The sequence below is a fragment of the Platalea leucorodia genome (assembly GCF_965183815.1).
Source record: "Platalea leucorodia genome assembly, chromosome: 2".
Lineage (NCBI taxonomy): Eukaryota > Metazoa > Chordata > Aves > Pelecaniformes > Threskiornithidae > Platalea > Platalea leucorodia.
The window spans coordinates 124911476-124930957 of record NC_138824.1 but is presented as its reverse complement, the minus strand read 5'-3'; the positions used below and the strand labels follow the sequence as shown (position 1 = coordinate 124930957).

Here is a 19482-nt window from a genome sequence, read left to right as displayed (position 1 = left end):
TGCTTACTATTTGCATGAAATGATCACGTTAAATACCCATACATTATTTAAATCGCTTTTAAACGATCCCCTCCGCCTCCCGGCTCCACCTGTGGAGGGTTACACCACCCGCAGTGCCAGACAGAGGTGGAAGAGCTGACCCCCAGGCAGGCGGGGAGATGGGCGCCCACAGCCCCCCTCGGCGCCCTGCCCCCGGGCCGCCTCCCCCCCGCCCCGCCCGGGGGCCGCCCGCCGCCCCGCACCGCCACAAGCCTGGGGCTCCGCACCGCCACAAACCTGGGGCTCGGCGCCGCCCCGCACCGCCACAAGCCTGGGGCTCCCCGCCGCCGGGCTCCCGGGCGGGCTCAGCCCGGGCCTGGCCGGCTGCCGCCGCGCTCCCACTTCCTGCTGGGCGGCGGGGCCCGGCCGGGGCCGCCCCCCAACCCCACCCCGGCCCGGCGGCGGCGGCTCCTGTCAGCGGGGCCGGGGCAGCGCCTTCCCCGGCGGGGAGCAGCGCTCGCCGCCCCGCCTCCGTGCGGGACCCCGGCCGCGCAGGGCGAGCGGGAGGCTCCCCCCGAGGGCTGGGACGGCGCCTGGGGACACGGCTGTGCTCAGCCCCTCGCTTGGCGGGGTTTTCCCAACACGACGAGGTTCCAGGCTTCTCAGAAAGCGGCTGGCTCAAGCGTCCTAGTGGTAGAGATCAGTTTTTTTAATCCCACCGAGGACCAAATAAACATGAAAACACAAGCCACACACATAAAAATAAAGCAAGGGTCACAGCAGCTAACGCCAGCCTCCCTCTGCCGCGGGGGTTTGTCCTACAGAGCAACGTAGTGCTAAAAACATGAGCGTCGACGTACAGCTGCCCTACCGTCCCCGGGCACGCTGTGCTTCGGAGCAGCAAACTCCGAACCACCGCCATCCACCTACAGCCGTTCTCTTTAAATGGATAGAAAACAAGAGCAGGCATTACATGGTTTCAAAGCATGACTGCGGTGCGTCTTTAGACAGCACACCTTTCAACCAGAGATTAAAGGACAGAAACAAAGCCGCTTTCACTTCTGTTGCCCGATATCGCCAGCGCCTTTATTTCCAGTCGTAAGAAAATGACTGGGAAATAGCGAATGTCGCTAATTAAATTCACTCGCACGTTCTGCACCGGTCTGCGGGCAGATCGGGCTGCCCTTGCGCAGAGAGCTCAATGGCTTGAGGAAAGCAGAGAAACGAAGCTATGCGTTTTAGGAATCTATAAAGCTGGTTCCTGTGGTTTTGTCGAGTCAGTGTTACCAACTTTTGCTTCTAAAACAGGATGCTTGCGCTCCGCTCAATTATTCCCAGCTCAGCTAGATCGAAGAAGCTGTTAATGGTCACAGCCCAAGATCAAACCAGACTTGCTTTGTGGGATCAGAAAGGATTAGTTCTGAATGCAAAGAAGGGCACAAATTTTCTGGGTCGGACTTCTGCTTCCGAGAGGACGGTTTGAGAAGCTCTGAAGCTTGAAAGGCTGAATCGAAATGTGAATTACTTCACGACCTCAAGGTGATGGTCTATGCGGGGTTCCTCCTCATTTCTCTTCGTATACAAAAACAAAGGCTGCAAGAAGCAGCTGGGTGAAGTGGTTTTGTCTTTTCAATCGGGAGCATAAGCCATCCATAGTTTGTTTCATGTTAGACAAAGCGGTGGCATGGCGCAAGCAATACCACAGAATACCACTGACGCAAGCGCAATCGCAGATTTTTACCCACTGTGGACAGATGCAGAAATAAGAACAAGATACTCCGTACAGGTTTACTCCAGAGACAAACCCCCGCCACACTCTTCCCCAAGCAACTCTGATGTGGAATTCTGTCCGATCGCTTGTTTGCAAGGGAAAACAGCAAACTCCCCCTCTAACTGCCCAAACATGAAGGTCAGAATCAACCCAAGCCCTCTTTGATCTCTAAAACAGCCCTCGTTGCGCACAAAGGTGCAAACAAACATCTCTTTCACAACCACCCCTAACAAGCTGCCGGGGAAAGCAGAACTGCTGTCCTGGTAGACGTTTGCTCATCAGAAATTCTGGGCCCTTCTCACACCTCTAGACTTACCTGCTACAATGTCCCTAGAGAGAGGTGCAAATCTCTACCCAGCAAAGCATAAGAAGAACAATAGGAAAATAAATCCAACTCTAAGGAAGAGGACTCATGGGAATTGAGACCGATTAAGTTAAGATCTTGTTCCATTAGAAATAAGGAGCACTGTGTTTGTTCGGGATTTGAATGACCTGCCTAATTAGATTTTAATTTGTTCCTTCTCCCTTAAGCTGGAACGATATTTGACACCCGTAAACTTTAGGAAAATAAAGCAAAAGTATAAATGGCATTGCTCTCACTGTCAATAGCAGCCGTTAGTAAACTTGTTTTCCCAATCTGGAAAGTCTGTTGCAAAACAGGAATTTTGGCCGATTTTATAAACTGATGTATTATTGAAAGCCTCCGTGGATGTGGAAGCAGCTATCTGTTTTATCAAGACCGGTGTCATGTCTCTTCCAGACCTACATTAATGACTCCTCATTTTCCATGATGCTTCCCTTTCGACCAGGAGTATTTAAAAAACAACGGCGAGGTAAAAGCCTAAGAGACTCACTCTGCGCACATTTTGCAATAGGAACGGGGGGGGAAAAAAAAAAAAGGGGGAATTTTCCTTGAAAGAAAAAAGTCTTTACACTGACATTTTAAAACAATAACCTAAGAAAGGACCATCTTAAGAGGAAGGTACCCACTGATTCCCAGAGGAGCCAAAGTTGAAGGGCACCAAATGCACAGTATTGCGCTCTGCACAAGATTTGAAGGAGGAGCTATGAGCTAGAGAATGGCAACTCCGCTAAGGGGACCAGGAGTCCTACCACAGCAGAGACACAACGTTGGGGGAGAGCATCTTGACGGCCTAAATGAGCTTAGCCATGGAATAGCTTGTAACCATTTACTGGTTTTCTTACACAATGCCGAGGTAGAGAGCAAGTAATTTCCAACAGAAAGGCAGACTTTACGGAAGACTGCTTCTTCAACTGTCTGGGACATACAATACAAAGGAGTACAAGGCAGAACGGCCACCAGATGGAGATCTGGGAAAGGGCACACTGACCCTGCTGAGAAGTTCTGCAGAGGCTGAAAGCTTGGGGCGTATCAGGTAAAGCAGATCGGTCACTCTTCAGAGGTGAGACCTCGTAACACCACATCTATGCCCAGGAAGCGTTGCAGAGGCCAGAGCCAGTGACTGAAAGTGACCTCTGCACAAACATGATTTGAAGCAAATGTAATTCCAATCCCCTGGATTCAAATCCTGAAAGCTTGGGATTATCTACCGTCAGGTGGCGCAAACCAGCACCGTGAGAGCTGCATTCCGAGTTAATACTTCTGACAACACCAGAAGGACTTCATTTCATAACTCAACAGTTGGATGTCATCTTCATCCAGGTGTAGCAGATGTACTCCAGATAACTAAGTTATCCATAGGCTTTAAAATACTTAGCTACTCGTAGAGGAAACATTAAAACCAGCACCTTTTGGAAATGGTTCTAGAGTGAGATTTGGGGTTTTTTGTCACAAGCCTTACAAATTCTGACGGGATCCCTTTGACCACTGGAGCCCCGAAACACCAGGCTTCACACACTGAGGGCATTGCATACCATGCCAGAGCTTCAGACGTATGAGATCTCTTTCAAATGTATGCTGTCCCTGTCATGGGGAGTTGGGGAGAAAGCAGTAAAACTCCTTGGATGCACCAAGGGCTTTCTTTTAGCAACAGGTCGGTGGATGGCTGTCATTGTAGCGGAGTCAGTGGATCCAGCTCTAGCAACATCAGTTTCTACTTCCACCTCCTCAGTGCCCCTCTATAGCTTGATCTAGTTTGGTTAGTAAAGAATCATAAAGCAGGCTGAGAGGTGATTCAAACTCATTCTAGTAGAGAATCAGAAGGCACTACTACATTGCAGAAGCAGGAGCTTAACCTAGCAGAAATCCTGTTTCAAGAGGTAGCTCCAAACGTACCACGTTAAAAAGCCCTACACACACCTCATGGCAATGCTCCATTTTACAACTGAGAACTCCAAGCAGAAATTCACATAACGGACTTCTATCTTTCAACATACTTCAGTGAGGATGCAGGAAAGCTAATAACAAGATTAGATAGAATACAGAGAGTTCCCAAGGTACTCAGATGCACTGGTCTCTAAAACCTGCTGGCTTAATTCATCTCATCTTGCATGCAGGCCATACCTTCTACATTCATATCTATCCTTTAGTTACTGCTCTGAAGTGAAAAATTGTTCCTAACGTGATGCTCATTTCAGTGGCAAAGAGTAGAAACGCATGGGGAAAAACGAATACTGAACAGCACAAAGCTTGTTGCCCCTGTTCCAGCCCCCTGGATGGGTTTGTATACCTGAACGCCCGCACCTTCACTCTCCAGCACCACAAACTAACCGAGTCAGTCAGTTACCATTCCTGACAAACTGTGCCTAACAAAAGAAAACAAGGTTAGTTCCAGCTGCACACTCCAGTCCAAAGATGACACAGTATGTTGTGGTTTTTGCAGTGCTACTGCTGGATTCAAGACAAGATGGTTATGATGCTATGGTTAACTAGTATTTGATATGAGAGATAAGAAATTTGCAGGAAACATTAATTTTGCCTTAAATGTCACTTTATTTTCAGCTTTTGTGGACAAAAGGTGCCTCTAGTCTGCCCTAAAATTCATCTAAAAAAAAAAAACTTGTGTGGGTACTACATATAAGTAGTACAACAGCTTTAAGCCTTTGGGGACCATTGTAGTGCAGAGATACACGGATATTTCAGTGTTCAATTGCAACTGTGTTGAAATATTTAAACAACGAGAGCCATAAACAGGAAGGAATTGGTTTACAAAAACTGCATTACTTATAGTGATGTTCTGCAAAAGTGTAGGTACATTTTTAGAAAGAAGATTAGCTTAAGTGTCCACAAATTGCAATATAAATCAAGCTAACTAGCAGAAGTTGCCAAAATACACTTCCATATCATACAGCCTGCCTTTGCTGCATTTATTCAAGGTCAGGGGAGTTGTAATGAGTTGGCTGGCAAAGATTCAGTTAACTTATCTGAGAAGGTGACTTTGGCTTTTTCCTTAAAAAGAAAAAAAGGTTTCACTGAAAAAGCCTCTTGCCTTTTTGATCACAAATTAGCCATAGAAAATGTGAAGCAAACGCATGCCAATTTAGTAATATCTGCTTGAGTTGGTAGTAAAGAGAAGCACGCAGCCTGTCTTCGAAGACAAAATGCTCCACCAAGAGTAAAGTTAAATTGCAGATGGCAGGATGAGAAGGAAAGGATGAGAAGTTTATTTGGGATCTAAAGTACAAGGAGCCGAAGGAGAACATCAGATTAGAATTCTGCATCAGAAAGGAAAAGCTAACTTCTTAAGGAAAGTCCCTTATCCTCCAAAGACACATCTGCTTACATTAGAAAAAGATTATTTTGTTACTTAACCACAGGTACCGGCACTTACAAGCTTACCTTATCCAGCAACACATTCTGCCATAAGCGGAAGATACTGAGGTAGCTTCTGTCTCTTGCACTGAATGACGTGAAGAAAAACTGCAGGAAAAAACAAGGTTCAAAAAGCTCACTTGCAGGTATTTTCAAGAAAACCAGAACGCTTTCTTGTATCTTGAATATTCTAAGGTTTTCAGCAATGGCATGCTCCTCTCACACTCGACAAACCTGGGCTCATATTCCTCACACTCCACACTTTTTATCACTTTTAATAAGCAAGAGTTAGTTCCCCGGTATCCACATAGTATAGAAAGACACTTGCTTTTCTGGGCATCCAACTGCAATCATTTGTACCTTTGCCATAAAGGAAGAGCTCCCCCTCAACTAAATACACAGTTAAATCTTTTTCACGCTTCCAAATAGGAGGTGGAACAAACCAGAGATGCATATGCCTATTTCTTACAAGCCACAGCCCTTTCCATCCTTTCACCACATATTCCTTTTACTAATCTTTTCACATGAGAAGATGTGAAATTAAAATAATTAAAATAGGAGATCAAATTAAATGCATGATTTGCAGTATTAAATCTTTCCCATTTGAAAGTTTGTTAGGAGAGAAAGAGGTTTATCTTCTTTGACGATGAAAGTTAGCATTTAATAAATTGAGAGGGAACAGCCAAATAAGAGGCATCACTGTCCCTTCACAAAGAACAGCTCCAGATTCACCCTGGAAAGCTATTCTCTGTATCCAGCCAAGAATTATTATTTTCAAGGCATTTACAGAAGTATCATGAAGTGTGTTGCACATATGAACATTCTGCATCATGCTTTTCAGTTTTTCCAAATACACGCCCAAACCCTACATTTCCCAGCACATAAAACTGCACATTCTATGGGCAGATTTCTCCGTGACTCAAACCCCATGATATGACAGTCCTTTTGTTTTCAGCAATTTCCTTCCAGGGCCACTTTAAATCCAGTGAGATCGCAAAAATATCAAACTCAAGAATGCACGTTCTGAATTCATGCTGAATTCAGACTTCAATTCTGAATTCAAACTGAACTTTCAGTTTTCAAATTACTTTCCTTTGCGAATCAGTGGGACAAAAACTCCCTTAACTTTCTGCTTACTGCATCAACACTAGTAGGGGATTTTGCAGTCAAGCTCAAGTTGAGTTACCAAGCCAATATGCACAGAGACCAAGCCACCAAGTGTGTCTTCTAATCCTAGTCGCATTTAAAGATTTGACAGGGAAGTTACTTATCAAATTTAAAACTACAACAAGTGCTCTGCCCTGGACATCATAAAAAAAAAAAAAAAACAAAACAAAAAAACCACACACAAACATATTTAAATACATATTTTCACCTTCTCTCCTTTTGTTGCTATTTGTATGGCATTTGGAATGAGCCGAGCAGTCTTCTCCTTTGTCATGAAAGTGATATCCTTCAAGGCAATAGAAATCTAAGCAGAAACAGATTTAATAAGATACAGTAAAAACAACTGTTGAGACTAAATATTTCCAAAGTCACAGAACATGCAAGAGGAACTCAAACTAACCCCAAACCCTGGGATGCAATTCAGTGAAGATCACAAAGGCAATTACTGTCTCCACTTGATAACCTTAATAGCAAGCACTCCAAAGTAGAAGCAAGTTAAGATGACTTAAGAGTATTTGCCTCTTCTTTCATACTAGGAGTAGGGAAGCAAGTAGTTCCTTCTTCTTTCCTTCCACTCCTCCAGCAACACTTGAGGATTAAGGGCACAATCCCAGCCACATGCAAACCACAGACCTGAAAGCCAGTCCCAATCGGTACGCCATGCATAGGGCAGGCCATAGATCAGGTAACAGACTATCTTGTCTCTGTCATCTCACAGAAGTTTACAGTCTAGTCCGTTTTCACAGAGGTTTATTTGCAGTTCAGACACTGCAAGGAAACCTTCCTGCTTGGGTGTGTTTGCCTTGCATATAAGTACTTGAAAATGTTTCTGTTTAGAAGAGCATGGTCTGAGTGGCTGCAGCAAGCCGTTTCCACTCAGCCTACTCCCTTCCCTTGAAGGTAAGGCTGTGCTGCTGTCCAGCTTAGAGAAAGGAAGAACATCAGTTGCATCTTCCTTTTTCCTGCGTGTGCAGAAGGCCCTCCACTTACTCCCTCTGTCTGCATCAACACAGCCTGCCATGGAGATACCAAAACCTGGCTCTACCATTGCAGCTGATGAGCTCAGATTGCCTTAAGACATCACTCTGCTAGGCAGGCAGGAACAAGTTACCAGGACGTATGCTGTTCTGGCTGAAAAATCAGTCTTTGCATAGCTCATATATTCAAGGGTGTCATTTCAAAGGGATTTTTTTTTTTTTTTAATCTCAAGTCTACAATAAGAAACATTCAATCATGAAATCCATCTGATGAAATTAAGCTTGGTTTTCAGTTAAGCACTTCTACACCCCCTCTTTGTCTTAAGGACACGAGCTATTGGTTGGCTGTCGTGTGTACTTCAGAGCACACATCACAGATCTGTGATGAGCAGTCTCACAGCTGCAGAACATCTTGACACGCCTCCATCACCTATTAACCAGGTTACCTTCCCTTTCTCCATCCACTGCCTCATGCTGTTTCTACAGCAGATGCAACAACTGCTTCAAGGAAAAATTTTAACTCCTTAACCTAATTTGACAGAAATAGAGGGCCAACATGTCACCTTTCACTCACACTGTTCAAAAGCTACAGACCACGATATGAGAACTTGCAGAGGTCGTTTATAGATTCTCTTTGGCTATTCTTAGATGCTGATACTTACATGCGAGACTAAACCAAGTTAAGGTTCAATGCTGGAGAGTTCTTGAACAGGGCAACACCATATACTGTATCACGCTCCTGGTCTTACAGGAGAACATTACGTGTTACATCCCTTTATAAGGCAACTCTCCTTGGTAAGGAGAGGCAAATAGGCATCCAGAAATGTAAAGGATCAACTTCTGCATAACTCCTGAACTCCCTCCTACGCTGAATGACTGACTGAGCAGGCTCACTTCAGCATTCAGATGTCTCCAATGCTACTCTCGTTTTATGGAGCAACAGATCTGCATTTCCACTCAGGGATGCAGGCTCTTTCTTTTCAGTGCAAAGTTACTAGCATGAGATTGACAGGATAAGATTTGTTTGAGGGACTCCTATATCCTGATAGTACAGGACAAAGAGGAGGTGGGATTCAAGCGAGCAAAGAGATCTTACTGTGGTCTCCCATCGGAAAATATTGCTGTGGAAACAGAGCCAGTTTTCAGAGAGATACAAGCGTCCTTGCAGCAGGATATCCTTCTGGAGTGCACAGGCGTAATCTATGTATAGAAAGCAAGAGCAAGTTTACTCACTTATTGCAGCTCAGTTGACCCAAACCTGTTAACTTAAAATGAGATACGGGTATTACAAGACAAACAAAAAGCTCTTTCTTTTCACTCTTCAAAAGTCTGTGAAGGCAGATTTGCACTGGGTTGCATCCAGACCATCGTTCTGGGAACACCCCAATGCCAGAGTCGATGGAAGTATCTGTGTGAGGACAGCACTCCACGTATTGACCCCCTGTGCATTATCCTATATTTTCAGAGGAGAGGTATCAGGCAAGATCAGGAATACATGGGAGAAGTATTCATAAGTCAAACTTCAAAGCACCTAAACAACAGAATACACAAACATTTTATAGTATAACAGATTATACTGTCAACTCCTACATAATGGTACTTCATATGTTATAGTAAAATAATCGTTTTCCACTAAACAGATCCTATGACTAGCTAGAACTATCTGCAGAGTGAGACACCAAAAGGCAGCTTGAAGCTATTCGGTTCTTCAGGCAGGGGATATTTTCAGAAGCTTACTGTCACTTTTATTACGATACTGCCTCTGGCTGAAACATCCCTACTGAGAAACAGATTTCATCTAGAACATAATTACCCATCACCAGACACCTGCTAATTAAGAAGAGCAGAGGATCTGGTTGCACTTTTTAAAAACCTCTTTGAGGAAACTTTCATAATTTCAGAGCCTGAAGATTCACACAAAAGGAATTTTCAGAAGTATGACTGCTAGAAAGTTAAGACAGACAGACCCCTTTTGGAAGCTCCAACCTAAAGAAGGTTACCTTATGTACAGAAGGCACCTATTCATGCAGGATGTCAATGATTTTAACTTTACAGGTACCAAAGAGTTTTGTTATTTTGAAAAGCATTGTACCTGGTATTGTCCGAGCCAGAATTTTGATTTTTTTGTGTACAACAAGAAGACAAATATAGCTCTTGTTCAAATATCAAGAGGTTCAGGAGTCCCTCACGATCCTAACTTCAAGGTAAGTCTGCATCTACAGAAGCTTTTATTATGATTTTGAAAATTCTCTTGGGTTTTCCCCTCAAATAACCAAGTGGAAATAAAGGTTCTTGCAACAAGCATGAGGCATGTATACAAGCCCTGGAAGGCATAACTGCAAACAGAATTACATAAACTTAAAGCAATCCAAACCAATAAGTTGTAAGTAAGTGCATGTTTAAAGAGAAGTCAGATACCAAAATGCTGGGAGAGCAGGGAGAAGGAAGGCAGCAGGAGTTTGAGGTTAAAGACTTGAGGAAAGCATTACCAAGAAGTTTGCATCTGATTTCTATGTTTAGGGGAGGGAGAGGGACTCAGACCTATACTGGGCAAGCGATGAGCAACACCAATATATCAATATCATATATAATATTAAAACAAAAGGGAGAGATTAGGGTGTCTCCTTCTAAGTTTTCAGATCCAGTAACTTAAGATGCTGCTTGTAAACAACATTTCCAGACAAACTAAAGTTAGTGGCACTCCTTTAAACTCCCATTTCAAAAGTCCAAGTCATTTCTGTTTCATTATAAGAAAATAATTATATTTCATATAATCTTTATATACAGCGCTCATTACAGTGGAATAGTCACTTTTTTTTTTAAACAGCTAAGTTAAGAACAGGAGCAGTTACAGTTCTGAATAGCAGCAATTAATTGCTTCTTTGAGCACTGTAAAGCCTGTGATAAGTCCTCTGCATCAAGCAAAGGAAGAGCTCTTTGCTTGGAGGATGCAAAAAGTCCTTCCAAAGGAGCACTGCTTTTTATGAGTTAAAAAAAAAAAAGTATATAAAGTAATGACTTTGCTTCTGATGGAGCAGGTCCTACATTGTTAAGATTAAACCATTACTAAATCTTTCTTCAAGTCCTTGGCAGTCTGTTCATCGAAACTGTGCTTCAGAGTTTGCTCCATGGCTTTCGACATCAATCCTGTGTAAGGAGAAACATCAAAACAACGCTTTGAAGTAATATCCTTTTCTTCTGTTTTACTTCTGTACTGAACTCAAGTATTTTAAAAATGCAGAAGGCATTTCAGAGGACAACTACCTCCTCCTGAGGCTGGAAAAGGATGTAGGGATTTAACTGTTTCCGTGCAAGTGAAAGGTCTAATTTCTCTTCCATTAACCTGGAAGAAACTCAGCATGCTGCAAGCATATACTGACAGCATCTCACTATTCGCTTCCTTAAAGGTTGCGTAAGATGAGACATGAACTTTAAACAGTCGCAATGCCACATTTGTATAAAAACAACACCTAATTCTTGGACAGTGTATTTGTTACACAATGCTCGGGCAGCACAGGCAGGCTTACCTGGAAGGCAAGGGATAAAAGAGGGAATAAGGTGCATCACTGCACGCAAAGGAGGCAGGGTTATACACTTCCCTTCTTTGGATTTTCCAGTGGAGCAAAACAGGGAGTCAGAGCTCAAAAAGAACATTTCAGTGCCAAGAAGTTATGCACCATAGTTTGATATTCTCTGCCGCTTGCTTCTCGCCCCTCCCGCCCCACGCACTTCTCAGCAACTCTGCTCTTCCAGCTGAGCTGTGCTTCTGTGCCTGCACCCATGCCACCAGCCGATGGTACAGGCATACAGGCCTGCGAAAAGCCTCTGCTCAAGCATGAGCAACCCACAACTGACAGATTTGCACAGCACAGCACCAGGTAACGTACTTTGTGCTCAGTACTAGCCTGGGCAGTACTACAGCTGCACAGACCAGCGTGGGGCATAAAATGTTTTTATCTGCCCTCAATATACCATGTTGACAAATCTATCCAAGTGCACAGCATTGTAAGTCAGGATAAAATGAAGACTGGTTTGTGTTTTCCAATGATCTCCTATGATGGCTGATGGGAATGACACTTAAATACTGAATTTTATGTCCTCATACCACATAGCTGGCATTTGTCTCTGAAAAGAGTCTTTTAAATGACAGTCACCCACTGTGTCACTCAATCCCAGCAGTCACATTAATCAAGGTGCCTAGGGTAAAGGTCTAAGCTTAGTTCCAGGGAGCAAGGGAAAAGCTTCTACTAAGGATGATCTTAACAGGGTCACTGAAGCAACATCCCTTACCTTTGTATCCCAGTACCAAATCATTACAACTATGGAGTCATTCCCTCCTCCCCCAGCATCTACGGCAACTGACCCGGCCATAACTAGTTGCCTCTTTAAAGTAAGAGAGAACTCAGACGCTCACAGGATAGAAAATAAATGGTTACGACACTGCAAGGGGTACCAAGCTGGTTGCCCATGGTGGAAAGAACATAAAACAAATTAAACGCTCTCAGGATTTAACTCTACCTCTGTTCTCCTCACACTTGCATCACACAAGCACATCAATGCACAGATGTTGAGCTTATGTGCTCAGTGACCCTGACCCTGCATAGTGATCTTTCTTTCCAGCTTGTCAGCTAACAGCTGTCAGACAGTCACATCTCCACTGCTGTCAGGAAGGGCTTTCTCTAAAAACCCACTAAAAAGTAGCTGTAGGACAAGACATTAAGAGGCTCCCATCCCGTATCTAGATGAACTGGAGGATTCTGTATCCTCTCCTTCACTTCTCAACCCCCAAAAAGAATCTGTCTTTTTTCACAAAGCAGGCAGTACAGGAGAAGATTATGGACCTGACTTTCCCTGAAGGTATTTGATGCCAGTTCAGAGACAGAATAGGAAGGTATCAGCTGTAGTTAGAATTTGCCATAAAAAAACCACCTTGGCACTGCTGCAATCTGGATTTATTAGCCAGAAGACAAGCACTTTTGGTGTGACTACATCTTACCTACTATGAGTCTCTCAGAGTCCGGCAGATGAGAAAACTGTCTCTTGAATTCCTCGCTCCTATATTTGTAAGTGGAACTTGAGAGCTGCAACAAAGAATGGTAAAAGGTTAAGCAAACAGATTTATTTTCAGCTGTCAACTGTCTTCATACTGGATGTGTAATTTTATCTTGAAGAACAAATGAACATCAAAAGAGCAATGAAGAATAGGTGGCATCTAAATGTGATTATCTCTGTAACTTTATGCTTGCTTACGTAAGAGTGTGCTTCCAGTATTTAGGATAGGATGGACCAGGCTGTTCCCTGTGACAGGCCAGATGCCAACTACAAGGCATCACAGTTGTATGATGGCAACCTACTCCACTCATAAGGACATGAGAGCCCCTAATTCTTCTAGCACAGACTAAATGAAGAGGCAGCAAGGCCAGAACACAGAAGGTGACAGAGCAGATCAAGTCCTCGTGCAGGCCACTAGCCGTACACAAAGAGGGAACCTAGAACACCGATTTCTAATTGGAGTGTCACTTTGGGAATACTACAATGCAGTGGATTTTTTGCCAGTTGCTATAATTAGACCTGTAGGAATAAAGGCCAAAGTTTCCTCCAGTAAACACAAATAGCAGCACCACCATCACCTCTTCATTTCCTGACCTGTTTTACATTTCACCCCGTATTTAAAAAGATCATTGTCTATGGTCCATTTAAGATTCAAATTGGGTGGCAAACTCACAGCAAAGAAGATCAATCTTGATAGACTTTAACTCCTTATTCTTATAAACGAACGCCCCCGCTCCCATTCAAATAAAGAGCTTCAGCATGTTCTCCAGAAACTATTCTGTTGCAAAAGCCCTGTTTGTCATTCTGCAGTAATAACAAGGCCGTATTTTTTCCTCTTAACAGATGCTGACCACTTATTTTAGGGGCTGTCCTAACTGAGGCAATGACTCAGCTGGACTACAGCTAAGACAGGAAGAAGTCACTTCCAAGTGTTACCAAAACCAGGTATAAATATACTATAAAGGCTTCTTTTACACCCTTTTTTTTGTTAACCTTTCTAAACACATTAAGCACATGGCTGCTATTCTCTCCTTGAGCACTTGTATTACTCCAAAACTTGACATTCACCATTAAACCCATCTCCACCATAAGATCAGTGGCTATTTACGTTTAAGGTGGAGGAAGAAAGAAGAAAGGAGGCAAAGAACCACTTTTGACTGTACGACCTTGCAGCATGTTTACTAAAAAACCACCCAGTTTTAGCACGCTCCTGCAGTATGTCAGTTGGTCGCTACCCTTTCATTATGCCTGTCCTTGTTGTCAAAACAATCCCAGACAAAGACAGAATTATCTTCAGCTCGAGGGTCTTTTAATAAACTAGCACCAATAGTGCCCCCACCGCATCAAGATTCTCACATTTTGCCATTTTCCACAGAAGAGATTCCTGCTTCTTGCAGTTCAAAAGTTCCCTGAACACCACCCTACACGCACACCTCCCTGTGATGGTCTGTCATCTACCTATACTTGAGAATTAAGGTCTTCGGCCACAAGAACACCTAAGTGCTACTTCAAGGTCAGGTGTTTAAGTGCATATAACACAGGAGAGGGCAAAGTCACCCTGACTCAGTTCAGCTTTAAAAAAAACATGTTAATGTTACCTTCTATTACCGTCAATAAAAAAAGTCTTTGTCTGACCACTGGTGAGTACATATTTGCTGTCCACTAATATTCTGAGCATTACAACGTAAAAAGGCATGGAGGGAGGGAGACAAAATACGTCCATCCCTACCCTCCTGAGAGAAGTAAGCATGAAAGCTTCAGGTGCAACTAACAGGACAACATGTTAGACATCTAAGCTGTATGCTTCCCGTTATATTTCAGCTATTTCTGAGATTATAAAAGTAATACTCTTGGAGAGCATATCATCTAGTGAAGCAGATAGGCGACGGGTTCTTGGCCCTGCCACATCGTGCCCTGAAACGCACGCTTTTAACTGATCATCTGAAACAGGCATCCAATGACTGCAGCGCTTTCAAGAAATAGAGTTCTTTGCAATTACTCTGGGAAGAGGCATGGAGAAGAATGAAAAGCTAACTCGGATCTGTAAAGCTGCCACTTGCAGTTCCAGAGACCCTACGGTTTACACCGTCGTACCTCAACGGACTGAAGTCTGAGCTTTGAGGACAGCGCTAACATAAGAGGGAAAGAAAGAACCCGTCTGCCACGAGACCAAAAGAAAGCTCACAGCCTTCAAGCCTGATTTACAAAGTCATGATTTAAGAAGCCATGCTTTTAAGGCGGAAAGTACTTTCTCAAACACACTGTATACAGATAAGAGGTAAGAGCTACACGGAATTCAAGCATTTTTGTGGTTCTAAGACAAAAGGAATCGGGAAGAGAACAGGAACATTACAGTATCACAGACACGTTTATTTTAGTGCCTGAATCAGCGAGTTCAACAGCTCCAAAAATCCAAACTCAAGATATCTTGAGTTTTACTTAGAAATGGAATTTCTCTAGAGCATAAAACCTGCTACAGCTTGCCTGAGAAACCCTTGCTGACATTTAAAAGTGTTCTTTGTCACAAGTGACAAATAGGCTATGAGAAATCCTCTTATTAATTGTAGATTTCTACTGAGCTCTTACGACATTTATGAAGAGCCAGCTCTGAATCTTTATCTAATCAGCAGAAAAAAGTAAGCACATTGAAGCTTTTTAACCTTATCTTTTTCTTACTTTGTATGAAAACTTAGAGATCTAATTATTACACGCTCAGTATGTGGCTTGGTGATTAAGAGATCACTCAATGGACTTGGGAAACAACAGGGGCAATATTAACACTATTGGCACTATCAATTTCCTTAAAGTGAGGAAAATAAGACATTTCCATTTATATGAATACAGCGTCTCTCAATCACCATTATAATATCCAAGACGTGGCAGCATTTGAGGCAGGTTGCCACCTCTGGGTTACAAAACTTACCATCAAATATTAAAAGAAGAAAGGCGTAAATTAGGCTGTAGTATGATATTTAAGAGATGAAAACAGAAACTCATTTTTAACACATGCACATTTCTAAGTTTAATTATAAGTCATCAGGCAAACACTTTGCCTAAGGATAATCTTAGGCATTTATGGGTATGCTATATTTAATCACCAAGAAAATTATTAAGTCCAGCCAAAAACATATTAGCATTCTTTATCTGAAGCCACAAAATATACCAGAAACCTGTAAAATAGGATAAGCAGAAAAACCTCTTCAGCCTCATCCAGAAAGTTTTACAGAAGACAGTTATGCAAGAACCAGACACTACCTGAAGACACATAACCAAGTGATTCTCATACTTTGTTTAGAAATGGACCAGAGTCCAACTATATAAAGTCATGTTCCAGAAAAAAATATGTTAACTTAAATAGGACTGAGTTATTTATATGATAGAAGCCTGTTAAAAAAAAAAAAAAAACAGCTTCCCTTCACATTTACATCTTCAAAGTGCGGACATTGCAAATAATTTGAGCTGTTCAGCAGACCGCAGAGGAAAATTAAGCTACACTTTCTCCCAAGAGTACAGCAAAAATGCTAATCATTAGGAAATTATTTGATTGCACATATAACTAAGCATGCAAATAGTCAATCAACCTCAGCAGAAGAGTGCGCACACTTTTAAAAACATTTGCTAATGACAGTAATAATTTTGCATTTGCTTTGTTAGTGTTTTCTCCTTGTTTTGAGACACCACAAAAACCACATTACCTACAATTTGCATTCCCTAATTTTAACATGCAGCTATGAATACAAACAGCTGACAACACAGGTAAGCTGACCTCACCGGCAGAGTAACACAACTCTGATGTCACCTCATTTTAAGACACACACGCGCCTCCCGCTGAGCTTCAGTCTTGGCATCAGTTACCGTCAAATGTGTGGGGTCCCAGAATCAAACAAGCCTATAAGCAAGCTGCCCGACTTACTCCCCGCTGATGCTCAGAGGCCTCGCTTAAGCATCAAAATATGGCCAATGAGACTCATGGCTTTGCTCCTCGGTCTACAAGCAAGCAAATCCACACCGCTATCTCTACATCCCACTTTAAAGACCACCTGAAGCGCTGTTCCCCGAAGACGGAAGAGCTTGACTTCTAATTTCCTATGAAGTTTCGAAACATGGTTGAAAACAAATTTAGAGATATTAGTAAGGTTAGGATGAAAGTACTTTTCAATCCTACGCTAGGACATTAAAACAAACATTAAATACCCTGGCAAAAATTGTTGCCTTTCTACTGAAGAATGCATTGTTTTCCTCCCTCTTCAAATTCATCTAAAATCCTGCTTCGCATCAGGAGAAAGAAAAAGAAAACAGCCCCCAGAAGAACAACACAGAGTCAGAGAGGAGTTTGATTTTATGCAAAAAGACTACTTTAGACTACAAGTATTCTTGAAACTTATCTGGTAAGGGAGAAATAAAAAAAAAAAAAGAAAACAACCCACACAAAAACAAACCAACACCCTACTTTCAGTGACTCTAAAGCCTCACTAGGCTGGGAGAGCGCTAAGTTAACAGCCCTGAACAAAAGCCTCATTTAGCAGTATAAGGCAGGGAAACTTAAGACTTCACATACTCCAGAACAGATTCAGGCAGATTTATCATGGCACACTGAGAGGATGGTCTCTCTCCTGAGGCTACCTGTAAAACATGCCAAGTCTGACAAGCCTTTCCATCAGAGAAATGTTGATCCCACTGCGGCCATTTCTTCAGTCCAGAAAAGTTCATTATGACCATCCAATCCAATCTATAATGCACAAGCCACAGCTATCCCACAATTTAGCTCCTGCTTTAAAACCAGAGCCATGATGACCAAGTTTCCCTTTAGGAAAAAAAAAAAAAAAAAAAACCAAAACATTTTATCTTCTTAAATTAAAAGTCACCACTGATGGAAAAATCCATCCTAGCTATGGATAGTTCATCTAGTGGTCTGTTGGTTAATCTTATCTTCACTTTGCAAATTATTTTCGGACCGTGAGCGAGTTACCCCGTATCTTCTTTTGGGGTAGGGATTAAGCTTCTTAAATCTATTGGCAAAATTATTTTTTTTCAGACTTATTCTCATGGCTTTTCTGAATCCCCTCCTATTTTCAATGTGCTTCTTGAGAGCTAGACGCAGCCTTGCAGGAGTCACTGCAAATAAATCCGACTCGCATTTGCTTTTAGGCACAGAATCACAGTGGAGGCTCATGTCCACGTGACTACCAGTCTCCCTTATCTTTTCACAGTTCTAGGGCACAGTTTTCCATTTCTTCTGAAAACAAGCACAAGGATGGGGTTTGAAAGCGTCACACTTGTTCTCTGTTTACCCTGTCACAAGCAAACAGTCCAGATCCACTCTGTTAAGTGATGTATTTTCACTAACCATTCCTTGACAGACTCACAGAAAAATTTTGGGTTAGAAATAACTTTCAGTTATTGAGTACTCATGAGCTTTACTAGCAGTCACTTACTGTTCTTTTCTTTCTCTTGAAGCACAAAAACATTAAACTTGCTCAGGGAAAGAACCACTCACAGGACCTGAAGAGCAACACCACCTTACTTAAGGTGACTTACGGTGCTGTGTACAGTACACTGTGCACTTTGGGACTGGGTGTGTGCAGAATGCCCCCACTTCTGTTTTTTTAAATAAGGAGCTATTTGATCACACCTGATGATCCACAGAGTTGTATTTAATTCATAGGTCATCCGAGGCATGTCAACCAATAAAAAAAAGAAAGAAAAACAAGCAACTGTTGCCAGGGTCGGCTCAGCTGTTGTATTCCCTAGGAGCCTGCTTTCCAAAAGTTCCCATGCTCTCAAGGAAATGGAAACAAGCTCATAGCCACAGTGGGAGGGGGAAGAGTTTAAGAAGCCAGGACTATTTTACTTACATTCATTATAAGCTCTTCTTCATTCACCCTTAACTTCTCTGGAGAGGGGAGTCTCATAAGCACAGGGCGCTCTTCCAGCGGGCCACTGGCAGGCACAGGGCTGTGCACTAGGGTCATTACGTCCCCTTCGGTGGCCCAGCCCCCCTCTTATTTGCAGAGGCTGAAGGAGAAACAGATTTTAACATTTCTTAGTGACTGAGCAGAAAACAAACCAATGGCAGTTCTCCTTCAGTGGCATCCGTGTACAGGCAGAGCGGCATCCAGTAAGAACTTTGGTGCAGCTCTGTCTTTCTTCTGTTGGAAACACAGCATGTAAAATTCCAAGGAAGGGATATTAAAACATAGGCCATGAGCAAATACTCAAGCTACTCTATTTTCTAGGGGTTTCTTTGTCTGTTTGGGGTTTTTGCAGGGTTTTTTTTTGGGGGGTGGTGGGTTTTTTTGTTTGTTTTTGTTTGTTTGTTTTTGTTTGTTTTAAAATCCTATGAGATCCCATAAACAAGGCTAAAGACAGAGTCCCTAGTCCCCCTGAAATGAGCGTTACTAGTAACTAGTTCTCACAGATGCATGGGCAGGCACACTAAAAACATTAGACAGACTATTATTTACCACTAACACCAGTAGCCTCCAAAAATCCACATAGGAAGAAACTCTTCAGAACTATTTCATTATGGAGAGCTTCTGAAATATCGGATGCCCACTTACAAAGTATTTGCCACCCAGAGTCATGAAACTGAATTAGGTATTTCCTAAAGGGAGACTGCTCCTATTTATTTTAAAGACTGGGTCTAGCACAATCGAAAGCGCTGTGTCCCACAGCACCTCAACAGTAGGCCAGCCCTCACCAGCTCCACTGTGGACATCCACCTCACCAAGCCATCGTTGACCTGGCACATGGTAAGACCGTGCTTTTCTGAAAAGTAGTTCTGGTCGACTACTGACCAGGGA

General features: G+C 42.8%; 1 protein-coding gene across 1 annotated transcript in view; it reads right to left on the bottom strand.

Annotated features, from left to right (window-relative positions):
- Positions 1-19482, bottom strand: part of GRAMD1C (GRAM domain containing 1C) — a 53503-nt gene that overhangs the window by 23020 nt on the left and 11001 nt on the right. The window contains exons 2-5 of the mRNA XM_082304502.1: positions 12624-12708; positions 8724-8827; positions 6859-6954; positions 5511-5591 (exon numbers count right to left, since the gene is read on the bottom strand). Of these exons, the coding sequence (XP_082160628.1) occupies positions 5511-5591; positions 6859-6954; positions 8724-8827; positions 12624-12708 (366 nt within the window). The remainder of the gene's footprint in view (positions 1-5510; positions 5592-6858; positions 6955-8723; positions 8828-12623; positions 12709-19482) is intronic.